General features: G+C 35.0%; 1 protein-coding gene across 2 annotated transcripts; it reads left to right on the top strand.

Moving 5' to 3' along the window:
• Positions 1–2,902: 2,902 nt before the first annotated feature.
• LOC114308382 (galactokinase) lies at positions 2,903–13,580 on the top strand. Of its 2 annotated transcripts, none has more exons than XM_082877316.1 (13): positions 2,903–3,361; positions 3,483–3,667; positions 7,737–7,783; positions 8,017–8,111; positions 8,255–8,337; positions 9,117–9,185; positions 9,531–9,716; positions 9,999–10,133; positions 10,381–10,515; positions 11,088–11,158; positions 12,176–12,253; positions 12,928–13,069; positions 13,199–13,580. In XM_082877316.1, the coding sequence occupies exons 1-13, from the start codon at positions 3,199–3,201 to the stop codon at positions 13,307–13,309; spliced, it is 1,500 nt and encodes a 499-aa protein (XP_082733442.1). In that variant the 5' UTR covers positions 2,903–3,198; the 3' UTR covers positions 13,310–13,580. The 2 variants fall into 2 exon arrangements, with proteins under 2 accessions (XP_082733442.1, XP_082733441.1); XM_082877315.1 differs by having other exon boundaries at positions 2,924–3,361; positions 12,164–12,253.
• Positions 13,581–13,866: the final 286 nt, after the last annotated feature.

The following is a 13,866-nucleotide window of genomic DNA, read 5'->3' as shown; positions in this document are numbered from 1 at the left end:
GATATTTCTATAAGTAACAGATAGAAAGCCAAAATCATGGAAAACACAAAATAAACACATAAGTTATTTTAATTCTCTCATTAGCATCGTTAAATACGGATTAGTAGCTAATTACAGATCAGGGCTGTTACAGGATGACTGGTTAGATTTGATAAAAAAAAACTTAGGGATACTTACGTATAGGTCTTAATAAGTGAATTTATTGTCTAATAGATTATATGAGAAAATTTTGTCATAAAAAAGTCACTAATTGTAAGTTTTAGTTACAATTTATAAAAATCATGACAAAAAAAGTCACTACTTGTCAATTTTTAGCGACTTACAGGGGTGGGCGCGGGTCAGTTGCGGCCATGGAACCTCCAATCCGCCATCCGTCCGCTAGATTGGCGGATTGGAGAAAATCTATCCGCATCCGTCCGCCAATTCGGCGGATGTGAATTGAGCGGATTGGCGGATGGATGCGAATCGGTTTGGCAGTTTAAAATTTTATAAATTTTCAGCATAATTCAACTTATGCACTTCCTCAAAAAAAAAAAAAAAAAAAATTACAATCAATAACTTAAAAAAGTATTACAATCACTGTATGCCTCATTCAAAGAAAGAAAGTTTGAAACTTTAGAATATCACAATCACTGCATGTCTCATCCATATATTACAATCACAACATGATTTATCCACATAAAGTATTACAATCAATCTGTAATTCTTAAAACATAAAACAATTCAAACTATCAAAACCATGAACAAAGCCGTAGTAGAGATTGTATGTCTCTGTATTGTTACATCTATATATGTTTTTGAAAACAAAATCAACCAGCATATATCATATTTTCTATTTATTATTTTTAGAGTTAGATTTAAAAATAAAAAAATATAGATAAATAATACGTTTATTTTTTTCAATTCAAAAAATATGTTCAAGTTGAATTTTTTTTTTCAACGGAATATTTAAACTCTTTTTCAATTGAAAACACAAATAAAAATATTTAAACAAATTGAAAATACAAAGTCTTATAAATTATTAGGGGTGTTCGCGGTTTGGCAGTTCGGTTGCGGCCAAAGGAATTTCAAATCCGCCATCCGTCCGCTAAATTGGTGGATTGGAGAAAATCAATCCGCAACCGTCCGCTCGTCATCACACATTCGTCTAAAATGCGGTGGATCGGTTTGGTTCGGTCGGTTTTGGCGGATCGGTATATCCGCTGCACACTCCGACTTGTATAAAAATTTGTCACAAAAAAATTATTTTTAGCAATAATTTTACCAAGACTCATTTTCAATAGGATTTAATGGGAATTAAGTTCAACTATTAGGATCTATTGGTAGTTTATCAAAAAACGTTAGGCCTTCTTTAGCAACTCACTGTTTTAGTTTAAAAGTAAAAAAGTTATTTAAAAAATTAAAAAACTAACAATATATACCAAAAAGTTAAAAATTTTATTTTCTCTCTACCCTTTATACATATTTTTTGTAAAAAAAATTTCAAAACATACTAATTTATTTACCTCACATTTTAACAAAAAAATTTAAAAAATTACTAAAATAATATATTCCCTGCTTGAATTTACTGTTAAAGTGTATCATATTAGATTAATCTCAAATTTAGTGAACAATTGAAGATGTTATTAAACCTTTCAATAAATAATAATAATAAAGTATTTTAGAGCGGTAAAAATGGAGCAGTTTTGATAATTGAAGAGTGTGATTTCAAAGTTCACCGGATAAGATAATAATTAGTGATGGAGGAGTGCAATTGGCTTAACAAAAATGCTAGAGATTCTAAGGTAGCGGTGGGAAGAGTTTTGAAAATATGATTTGGAAATAGAGGTGTATTTTGATTTTATGTGTTTTGAAATTATGATTTGAGTGTAAAAAATTTATTTGTTTATGAGTTTGAAAAGAGTTTTGAATTGAGTGAAGAATTTTTTATGTGACATATGATATCTAATACAAAAACTTACAACTCATAAATAAACTTACAACTCAAAAATCTATTAAAAGCTTATAATTTTTTTTAAAAAAATTTCGAAAATATTGTTTTATTAAAAATATATTTAAAAAAAGGTGTTAATTGCCCAAAAAATAAATAAACAAATTTAAAAATTGCACTGTTCCGATTGACCAACCGATTAAGCCAAATTTTTAAAAAACAAATCTTATTCAACACAAAATTTTATGCAGAGTTTTCTTAACACGACATTGAAATGTAAAGATAAAATTATAGTTTGAAAATCTATCCAAACATATCCCAAAAATTTTACTATAAATATTTCACATGATGTGAAAGGCATTTGATACAAATTTTGATAGAAGGTTTGGCCTCTAGCATTGTTGCTATGTTTGTTTGGATGGACATATGTTTGGGATTGAATCCAATAAAATTATTAATATGATGTTTGGTTAAAAAATTAAAGTACGGACTAACAATATATGCGAATATAGTATCCCATATATGATGAACTATTTAATCCAACATAAGAGTGAAATATTGACGGACCAAATTAAAGTCTGAAGTAACTTATCAAATGACCATAATAAAAATATTATGATCTATATATTAAGGGGTTGTTTGATATGTCCTAAATAAGTGTACTTTTCGACTTTTTAGATTAGTTGAGGAAAAAAATATGGTTGTTTAAGTTAATTTTTTGACTTTTTATGAAAAAATATGTATTAAAAAATTATATAAATTAATGTGTAGGGAAAAATTAAGATTGATTGTTCAATTATAATTTTTGACTTTTAGTAAATAGTGATAACTTTTTAATCTTTTGACTTTTTTTCAACTTGTTAAACTTGACTTAAATATTCCATATTCGATTATGTCCTATCTATTTTAATTTTCTTAAACAAATATCAAATTAAATAATATTTTATTAATTTATCATTGTAATCCCACCTCAATTCAAACATAAAATAAAATACATAATTCAAAACAATTCATAATCCTAATACTATCAATGATAGGAATACTAATCCAACCAAATCAGTCTGCCCAAAACAAATATGCCTTCAGCATTTTTCCTTCAGCATATCCACAAATTGTAAAACGTGCTTCGGTTTCAGATAGATAGAGACAGAGACAACAGAGAGACTACTCTGTGTTCTCGTTCTCGTTCTCGTTCTCGTTCTTGTTCTTCACTGATTCAATCACAAGTCAAGTCAAGTCAAGTCAAAGCAAACAAAAGCGTGTCGAAAATGGCGAGACACGAAGATCTTCCAATCCCAATCTACGAAACACTCGAACCAGTCTACGGAGTCGAATCTCAGCTCCAAGAAGCTCTGCTTCGATTCGAAAACTTGAAATCCAAGTTCATCCAAGTCTTCGGACACTCTCCCCATATCTTCGCCCGATCTCCAGGTCCCCTTCTCTCCCTCCCCCTCCCTCTCCTCTCTCTCTCTCTCTCTCTCTCTCACACACACACACACACACATATAAGCATGTTTACATGTATGAGTTTGATTTGAATTGATTGTTTCAGGGCGAGTGAATTTGATTGGGGAACACATTGATTATGAAGGGTACTCGGTGCTTCCGATGGCGATTCGGCAAGACACGATCGTCGCAATCCGAAAGCGCGATGCTGGGGAGCCCGAAAAGCGTCTTTTGATTGCCAATGTTAGCGATAAGTATCCTCTCTGTACTTATCCTGCTGATCCAAACCAGGTACAAACTATAATAAGCCTGTATATATGATGTGTGTGTACCCGTTCGCTTGATTAATTGCTTATTTTTGTTGTGTAAGATAAATTGATAGAGAGAGAAGGAGAGAATAAATTGTATTGATGAATATTATTATTGATATGATTTACAACACTCTCATTTATAGAGAGGAAAGGTGATACACATAGGATACTAATTAACACACACCGAAAGAAGAAAACATAATTATTAAACACTTTACATATTATATTCTAACAGCTCCCCTCAAACTCAAGGAGGATAGGAACCAACCAACTTGAGTTTGGAGAGAGTAACAAAACAGGAAAATAAAATAGGATAGGAGACACTGTATGGTCGTGTCAGACCGTTATAACAGATAATGTATGGACAATTTACGAGGTCATGCTGGACTGTTGTAGAAGCTGACCGGAATCAATGTCGGGACAGTTTACGGGGTCATGCCGGACCGATGTAGAAGCTGACCGGAATCAATGTCGGGACAGTTTACGGGGTCATGCCGGACCGATGTAGAAGATTGTGGTGGTGCACCAAGGGGGCGACTTAGGGAGTGCGCCATGGGGTGGCTTGGGTGGTTCGCATGGTGTGTAACCATGCTCACCATGATATATGTATAACCCCCCCTCAAACTCAAATAGGTGTGAAGATAGAAACCTATTTGAGGTTGAAACAAAGGGATTGATAAAGTGGAGCAAAACAGATAGGAATAAAACAAGGGTGTTGTGCAAGCTGGATGGCAAGAATGGTACAAGGTTGTTGGAGCAGAAAAATCAGTGAGGTGGTGTGGAATTTGTGTTTTGTTTTGTGCTTTTTTTTTTTTTTTTTTTTTTTTTGTGGTTGTTTTGGTTTGTGTGTAGAAGGAAATAAAATAAAGATATGAAAAATCAGAGGTGATGTCTGAGGCCTGGTATGGTAAGATAATATATAAACATATATATATATATAATAAAGAAAGTAAAAATCAGAGGAGGCTGGGTGTGTTGGGAGAATGGAATAAAAAAAAAGATAAGAGTGGGTTTGTGTTTAAATAAAAGAAGAGTGGGTGGGCAATATTAAAATAAAAAGAAAGGAAAAGAGGGGGACAAAAGTTGGCGGATGGTGGATCATGGAATGGAAAAGTAAATAAATAAAGAAAAATAAATAAGTAAATAATAATAATGTATTTGAAATCAAAGAGGAGAGAGTGGGAAACATGTGAGTGAAAAGGGACTCACCAACTGAGCTTCTGTTGGTTTTTTTTTTTTGTTTTTGTTTTGTTTTTGTTTTTTTGTTTTTTTTTTTTTTTTTTTGAAAATAATAATCATGTGGAGGTGAAAAAGGAAATAATGTGGGGAAATGGGATAAAATAAAATAAAATATAAAATCAATGGGGAATGAGGTTTCCAGCGAGGAAGGGGAAGATTAAAATAAATGGTTGGAAATATTAAAATAAAGGTGGGTGTTTGGTGGAAGAAAATGATGGAAGGCCAGGGTGTCCATTGGAGACGGAAGAGAGTGCTTTGGAGCTTTAACAGCCTGTGGAGCTTAAAATAAAGATGAATCAGCCATTGAAGACTAGATCTTGAAGTCCAAAAATCAACAGTGAAAGGATTTGAATTAGTTGAGTGAAAATCAAAAAAACACCCACGTATATATATATATATATATATATATAAATAGTTCATTCATAGATCTGGGGCTATAGAGAAGATGAAGCCAATCGAATGAAGACAAGGGGATGGAGAGCAGAACAACACGAGAGGCGCCAGAATGAGCAAATGCCGAGGTTGGCGGTGGAAATAGAAGGCAGGCCTCAAATCGGCAAAACTGCTGGGTAGACCGACGCCGCGTTGCATAGGCGACATGGTCGGCATTGGTCCGTCACAACTGGAAGCAGTGGTAAGGTTGCAGGTGACGGACGTAAGGCGCGCGAGCTGGTTGGTCGCGAGCACACGCTCAGGATGAGAAGAGTGATGATGAGACAATTGTCTAATGAGGTGTGGAGACCGAGGGAGAAGAGGGGCCAAAATCAGAGAACCCCAAAAACATGTGGTGGTGTGAGTGTTTGTCGCCGGCGCAGCAGCGGTGGAGAAAAGAATGGATATCAATCAGCATTTGGGTTGGACAGGTGGTGGTGAGAGAAGTGGCTAAGTTGGTGGGTAGGATCAAGAGAGCCAGAGATGGGTTTGTTGATTTCTTACCCCAAAAACATGTTCTATATTCCTTCTCTTGCCATGCACCGAGAAAAAGAGAAAAAGAGTTGAAGTGTGTGTGTATCTTCTTTTTTTTTTTTTTTTTTTTTTTTTTTTTTCAATCAAACTGCCGAGAGAGAGCGAGAGCCAAGTTTGAATGCATGGTTTTATCAGGCAGTCATGGCTGGAGAGGAGTGAGAGTGGGATGTAGAGAGAGAAACTGGGCCGCAACAAAATTGGATTGTCTGATCATGAATCAACGCAGATCGTCAAGTGAGTATGTGTAGAAAACACCAGCGGGCAGCGAAGGCAAGATTGCCGGCCGACTGCCCGCCGGCGAGAAAGAAATATAGGCCTAAATCTTATAGCTCTGATACCATGTAAGATAAATTGATAGAGACAGAAGGAGAGAATAAATTGTATTGATGAATATTATTATTGATATGATTTACAACACTCTCATTTATAGAGAGGAAAGGTGATACACATAGGATACTAATTAACACACACCGAAAGAAGAAAACATAATTATTAAACACTTTACATATTATATTCTAACATGTTGCATGGTGATTTTTTTAGATATTTGGGCTGATATTACTATAAATGTGTGATCTTTAAGTTTGTTGGATTGGTTTAGTTGATACAATGGTGGGTATGGTACTTTGACTGGTTGAACACATTTGGATTGTTATTTGATTGAGATGGTGTGTTTGATGTCTCATTTGAGAATTGGCTTATATAGTGACTTTTTGGATGTGCAAAAAAGTAAAGAGAATGATTTGACATAGTTTTTGGCTAAAAAACATTCTTCCCAAACAACCCAGTCCGATTTCCATGACATCAGCTGTCCTTTGTCACGAAACTGAGAAAGTTTAAGGTTGTGTTTTTGGTTAAATATTTCAAGACAATATGGGACTTGGATTTTCAAAGTTGTTGTGAGACTACTATATTTCTGGCCAAGCCAGGATGAGGAGGAAGAGTTATGGGAACAAAAAGTTGTGATACTTGGCTTGATCCATGTAAACTACAGGATATAGAAGAACACAGGTCAGAGCGAATGACTACAGATGGAGAAGAAGTAAAGAACAGTGTTAAATTGCTATACCCAATGTTTCTTCATGTTAGAACCAAGAGCCGGCAATAAATCTGCAACACAGATGATGATTAGACAGGCTAAATACAACCTATAAAAACTTATTGTATGTCCTTAATATGTAATCTCTATTGAAGAATTGCTCTTAATATATTCGATTGATTTGTTGCAATCTATTGATGGGTTCGTTGAAAGCTGTGAATTGTGGGCAAAGGAGTCAGACCATCTCATTTGAATGCTTCCCCCCCTACTCTCTCTTTTCAATTAAGCGATGAGAATGGAATTGATCATTTGAATACATCACTTTTTATTTCTGAAATCTATTTAGTTTACCAAATCTGAGAATTGAGGATTTTGGTTGTGGATCTCAGAAAGAACATCAATGTTTGCTTGTATGCACCTCTCTGTCTCTCTCTCAATAAAATAAAAAGGAATAAAAATAGCAGCAGAGGTGTACCCGTATTTCATGATGTTATCCTTATAGCATGACTTACCTTCTCTTATGAAACCAATTACTTTGTACGCTTGAAGTTTTTATTTTTTAAGTTTTTAGTTACTCATACTCTTGTTCTTCAAATAAGTAGTTGAATTCCTGTCTATGGTCCTTGATTTGCCGTCCATCCATTCATCAAACTGAATTTGATTGTTGAACATACTCCACTATGTCAAGGATCTATTTTGATCAAATTTTTTGTAATGCTGTTAATTTTCTTGTCATAATGGCCTTGTTTCATTAGCAAAGGAACCCTATGTCATGTAAACATGCTTTACCCTTTTCTTTTTGCAGGATATTGATCTGAAAAATCATAGATGGGGTCATTATTTCATCTGTGGGTGAGTTCTCAAAACTTGCTGTTGGCTATAGAGGAGAGATATCGGCCCACTATATAGACAACAAATTGGATTTAAAATTATTAGCTTTTGAGTACTAAATGAAGTTAGACCCTATGTGTTGCTTTTGAACTGCATATTATAATAAGCACCTAGTTTGTTGGTTGATTATTTTTGTTCTCTTGGAATTGCTTAATATCCACTATTGGAGATCTGATATGGTGTGTGATCTGCAGGTATAAGGGTTTCTACGAGTATGTGAAATCAAAAGGTTTGGATGTTGGTGAACCAGTTGGACTTGATGTCATGATTGATGGAACAGTTCCTACCGGTATAATTTCTCTGGATTTTCATGCTAAGTCCTTATGAAGGCTGTTTGATAAAAAAAATCACTTAACCATTGTACTAATACTTTATGAACCGGCAGTTGTTTTATAGAATGTAACAAATCTGAGTTGCCTACTTTTCATCTAGGGTCTGGATTATCTAGCTCTGCAGCATTTGTTTGCTCTTCTACAATTGCTATAATGGCTGCCTTTGACGTGAACTTTCCAAAGGTATTCCAACCATTTCTCCATAGCTGTAGAGGAACTATTTTCTGTTTCCTCTGTTTTTGTAATAGATGCCTCAGAATTTCATATAGACTGAGCTGTAACGTTCTACAGTTTGTTTCCTCTGTTTTTCAGTTTGTTTTGTTGTTTTTGCTTTGTTTTCTTTTCATTGTTCGAGGACTCCTTGTTCTCTTTTTGTTTCATGCCTTTTTATTAATAAAATTCCCTTGTTGATGCTCAAAAAAAAGAAAAGCAGTAACGTTCTACACCATGTCTGTTGCTCAAACTTCAATCCATGAAAATTTTTGTTTCGTTCTTTGGTATGATTTTGCATTTTTTTTATATGAAGGACTTGCAATGTTCATTAATACATTGAACTCATAAAATCATCTATTTATTGAAAATCTGTTCCTTGCTCAAGATATTTATTATCTGTCTGTTTATTGTTTAATTGTACTGGACATGTTAAATAAAAGCATTCAGGGTCTTTGAAGAATAACTATGCATTATTGGTTAAATAAATTGGTGCTGGTTTTTTTGAGAACGTGAATGCTTGTTTGTGAGAGCATTTAGAGTATCTGGTGTTGACATTAGGATCTCCGTCTTTATAAAGTTACTTAATGCTACATTGTGCATTTTGTACTTCCACATTTGCTCTGTACCACTGAGACACTTCCATTCTACAGCCTGGTAGATGAAGACTAATTGACAGTAAAATGTCCATATTGTGAAAACTTTTTTATTTTATTTTTTTACTGATTCTAATGTCATTGTTTATTTTACAGAAAGAAATTGCACAGCTTACATGTGAATGTGAACGGCATATTGGGACACAATCTGGTGGCATGGACCAGGTTACATAACCTCCATTACATGCTCTTGAATTTTATTATAGTTTTCCTGAATCTTCAGGGCTTTACTCTCAATAGTTTGACATCATCCAAACATACTCCAACTCTTACAAAACATATTTCTCTTGTTTATTGCAACTTGCTAATTTTCAATACATTCTAAGGAAGAAGTCCTTTGTTAAGTTGGTGGCTAGTGTTACTTTTGTCATTGACAAGTCTAGGTAGGATTTTAGTCAGGTCCTTGTCTCAGATCAGTTTATTTTAATGACTATCAAACATATTCATATTATTTTTGTTTGGGTCAGATTGGCCATAACCTATCAGTCCATAATTTGATTCACCTTGCAGGCTATCTCTGTCATGGCTCAATCTGGGTTTGCGGAGCTGATTGATTTCAATCCCATTCGTGCAACTGATGTGCAACTTCCTGCTGGTGGTTCTTTTGTAATAGCACATTCATTGGCCGAATCCCAGAAAGCAGTCACTGCTGCTACAAATTACAATAATCGGGTTGTTGAATGCCGTTTAGCTGCTGTAAGTTTTATTTTGTTTCATTTTATTTTTTGATAGTTGGTGTATATTTTACTTTATATTTCAATTTGGTTGTTTGTTATTTATCAAAAAAAAAAAAAAACTTTATATTGCATTTTCTATCAAAATGACCTAAAGCATTAGTCTATGGATTCAATAGCCATTGCGAATACAAGGTCTATTATCTAAATTGTCCTCCAATGCAATAGTTTCTAGACTTCCAAATGCTTTTAGCTTTTTGCTGTGAAACATGTATTGTACTCGTGATATTGGAGGCTTCTGCAGATTGTTCTCGGTATAAAGCTCGGAATGAAACCTCAAGAGGCAATATCCAAACTGAAAACTCTTTCTGATGTTGAAGGGTCTTGTGTATCATTTGCTAGCAGTCGTGGATCTTCTGATCCAGTTGTTGCTGTGAAGGTATCTATTTATTTATTTTCTGCAGCAAGGCTGTTTTAATCATTTGTTTTTGTTTTTAATGATGCCTCTACTTTGTGCAACACCATTAGAGGTGGTTGTGATCATGGATTTTGTGTGTACCTGTATAACACCATTAGAGGCTCATTAGATTATGGATTTGTGTAACTTATTGTTCTTTCCAAGTAAACATAAACATTTTTATCCACCTGTATGTATTAGGTTATAGTAGCTTGTGTCATTGCCACAGGAACTTTTGAGTGAAGAACCATATAGAGCTGAAAATATTGAGAAAATCACTGAGGAAAACCTGCAATCAATCTTTGCCGATTCTCCAACTTCTTTGGATGTGCTAAAAGTGGCCAGACAATATAAGTTATTCCAGGTAACTTTGTTTTACACTAGCTTTTTTTCCAACATCATGATTGAGTTATGATCTGAATTTGTGAACACAGAATGCTGTTATCCACCATCTCTGTTTTTGTTAGTTATGAATTATTATTAAAATTTCATCTGGATTCATAAGGGTGAATGTTTGCTAATTTTTCTTCCTTCAAATCCTGGATTAAATGTGGTGGGTAGAAGGAGCCATTTATGGAAAGTTTTCTTCCATATGTGCATTACCTGCATTTTTCTTGATGTATTTTTGGGATGAAGTTTTGGTTATATTGATTTGTGTTTCTTTTAGGTTGTGTTTGGAGATCACGAATTTGAGTAGGGATTTAGAAATAATTACCTAGGTCTGGCTCTCTATCGTAATGCATCCGGGTTTATATCTGCAGAAATTACCTGCAAATAGTTTCCAGTCATATGTAATTTTGTGTGTTAATACCTTGTAAGCATCAAACTTACCAATGGCTTGTTGGCGTTCTGGTTGATATAAAACTTTTGCCCATACCATTTCTTCCTTTTAAATGTCAGTGTACTACTAAACTTGGTTTAACATTTGATTTTCAGAGAGCTTCTCACGTGTATTCTGAAGCCAAGCGTGTACATGCTTTCAAGGACACTGTTTCATCAAACTTAAGGTGAGTTACATATTCAGTTGAATCAGTACCACAAGCTATTATTTCATTTATGCTATCTATGCTTATGATTTGCAGTAGATTTTCAACATCAGATTAATCCTTACCAAGCTTTCAGATAAGCCCTGGCACTTGCTTTGTTGCTTTGAAAGCTCATGATGTATCCTAATACTTGTTTATTAAGCACTCATTCTTTGATAAAAATGGGAGGCTTGTTGAGTAGCCTAAAGAGGTCTAACTAATAAAAAATTGGGATAATTACACCGACTTCCCATGAAAATTTTGAAATAAAACTGAACTCCCATGTCAGAGTGGCTAACTGCAGTTATTTCCCCTATCTTTGTGACCGAACAATTCCTCCCCCCCCCCCCCCCCCCTCTTTCTCTGCTCCAGAATTTTCCTGGGGAAGTGACAGAAAATTTCAAGCCCTCTTCCTCTCTTCAAACTGAGAACTCATCTCTCTCTTTCCACCATCATAGCACCACTAGCTTCTTCTCCTCCTCTTTCACGTGTGGTCCTCACCATTTCCTTCCTCTCCAGTTTGCCCACACCCTCTCACTCCATACTTTGTCGTCATCCCGACACACACACTCCTAAAAAAATTGCAGACTTGAGTTGAATGTGGTTGAAACTTCCTTTTAACGTATTTGTTTATGTAACCCTATTTGATGCGTAATAATAAAAAAGGTACAATGGTACTTTGTACAAGTAATACTAATAATTTGAGTCCACCTCTCCCAGCACCCCCATATTAGTTTTTTTTTTTTTTTTTTTTTTTGTGTGTGTTCCAATTGGGTTATCCATCCTAAGATATATTTGAATGTATTTCCTCAACAGCCGAAATAGTGGAACTTAAAATGTTAGGTCACTTCTGTCTGGTTCGACATGCAACTTTTTATTTTGTACAAATCAAACCCCAATGCTTTATGAACCTGCCATTACTGTGGTTAATGAACCAAGTGAAGATAGTTACCATTTTCTAGTTTCCTTGATCTAACTTCCAAGAAGTTGTTATTGCAGTGAAGAGGACATGTTAAAGAAGCTTGGTGACCTTATGAATGAAAGTCATTATAGCTGCAGCGTTCTCTATGAGTGCAGGTACTGTTCCAGCTTTCCAAATTTGTCTGCACTAAATGACACTTAGGGTCTCCCACAATAGTGACAAGGGAGAATTTGAATGTGATATACCCTCAGATATGAGAGATCTGGTTATGCTACAATAATAAGCAGTGTATGATGTGTATAACATATGTTGCTGAACAAGTAAATTCCTCACACAAGATTGCCTTTACATTTGTAGCGTAACGAGGCTCTTTATAATTGTCTCTGTTTTCCCTTTTCTCCCCTCACATTTTGCCCCGGGATATAAGCACAACCTATACAAGTTTTCTAGTTTGACAGCGAAAACCAAAGATAATGAAATAACCTATGCTGGAAAACTCTTACTTCATTATTGTGTTGTTATGCAATGAGAAAATGATATGTCAACATGACAGTGTGTGCCTACGTTACTCTTGATTGGAATCCTCTGGTTTGATTCTTCAGACACCGCTTGAGGACCGCCTTTTACATCCTTCAAATATCTCTGTTTGTTTTTAGTTTTCAAATCTATTTTATGATTTTTTTTTTTATAAAAGAACTCTTCGTTTTCAAACTAGTGTGGTGTTTCCTTTTGCCAAAAAAGTATTTTAAAAAAGAGGTTTTGAAAGCTAAACCAAATTAATTAAACAAGTTTGACCTGTATATCTTATTTGTTTCTATTGTTCTTGTAGCTGCCCAGAATTGGAAGAACTTGTAAAGGTTTGTCGCGATAATGGTGCTCTGGGAGCAAGGCTTACGGGAGCTGGATGGGGCGGTTGTGCTGTCGCTTTGGTGAAAGAGTCTATCGTATCAGAATTCATCCTCAACTTAAAGGTTAGTTTCTGTTTTACCAACTCCAATCTTCTCTTATTCACCCAAAAAAAAACTCCAATCTTCTGCTCCAGATTCCGTTCAAACTAGTTTTCAGCAAAAGGTATTAACGGGGTTCCATGTGTTTCTCAGAAGCAATTCTATAAATCAAGAATGGAGAAAGGGGTGATCGATGGGAGTGATCTTGGTCTTTATGTTTTTGCTTCCAAGCCGTCAAGTGGTGCTGCTATCTTCAAATTTTAGTTACTCTGCAGTGAAAACAGTAGTTCCAAGAAGCTTTGTCATTTTGTTTAATATTATGGAGGCTAATTACCTCATCCATTCAATCCATTAAAAAAAAATAATTTTCTATAAAAAAAACTCCGTTTATATTATGTAATTTTATGTACTTGTGATTTTTTTTGTTATCTTTCTTTTTCTTTCTTTGAGATGTAACTGTGATCAACATCACATGTACCAAAGTGTAATAACATATGCACCAGCAAAAAGCAATAGATTGTAGATATGTATGTAAGGGTTGGCATCGAGTCGAGCTGGTGTGTGAAGTGAACGATGGAGCCCAACCGCTCATGGGCTAATTCTGACAGATTTTTTGATGGGGCTGGGCCAATCGGTCCCTGTCTAATGGACTTGGTTGAGATGGGCTAATAGATTGGCCCACAAACTAAGCCTAACGGGTTGAAATTCAACCTACTTTCATGTTTTCAACAAAGCTAAGCTTTTCAAATATCGACAGCAACTCCCACTAAAGCAATAAGCAAGCAGAGTAGTCAAGCCACAGGCTAAGTCTAACAGGTTGC

Source organism: Camellia sinensis, chromosome 7 (assembly GCF_055761805.1).
Source record: "Camellia sinensis isolate YWXY chromosome 7, ASM5576180v1, whole genome shotgun sequence".
Taxonomy (NCBI): Eukaryota; Viridiplantae; Streptophyta; class Magnoliopsida; order Ericales; family Theaceae; genus Camellia; species Camellia sinensis.
Note: the sequence above shows the minus strand (reverse complement) of the source record. Positions and strands in the feature narration are given on the sequence as shown.

Bases quoted from the DNA above. Each gene is read 5' to 3' on its own strand.
- LOC114308382 (XM_082877315.1), top strand. From the start codon at position 3,199: ATGGCGAGACACGAAGATCTTCCAATCCCAATCTACGAAACACTCGAA. The intron at 10,516-11,087 runs GTAACTTTGTTT...TTTGATTTTCAG, and splicing joins GACAATATAAGTTATTCCAG to AGAGCTTCTCACGTGTATTC. The intron at 13,070-13,198 runs GTTAGTTTCTGT...TGTGTTTCTCAG, and splicing joins AATTCATCCTCAACTTAAAG to AAGCAATTCTATAAATCAAG.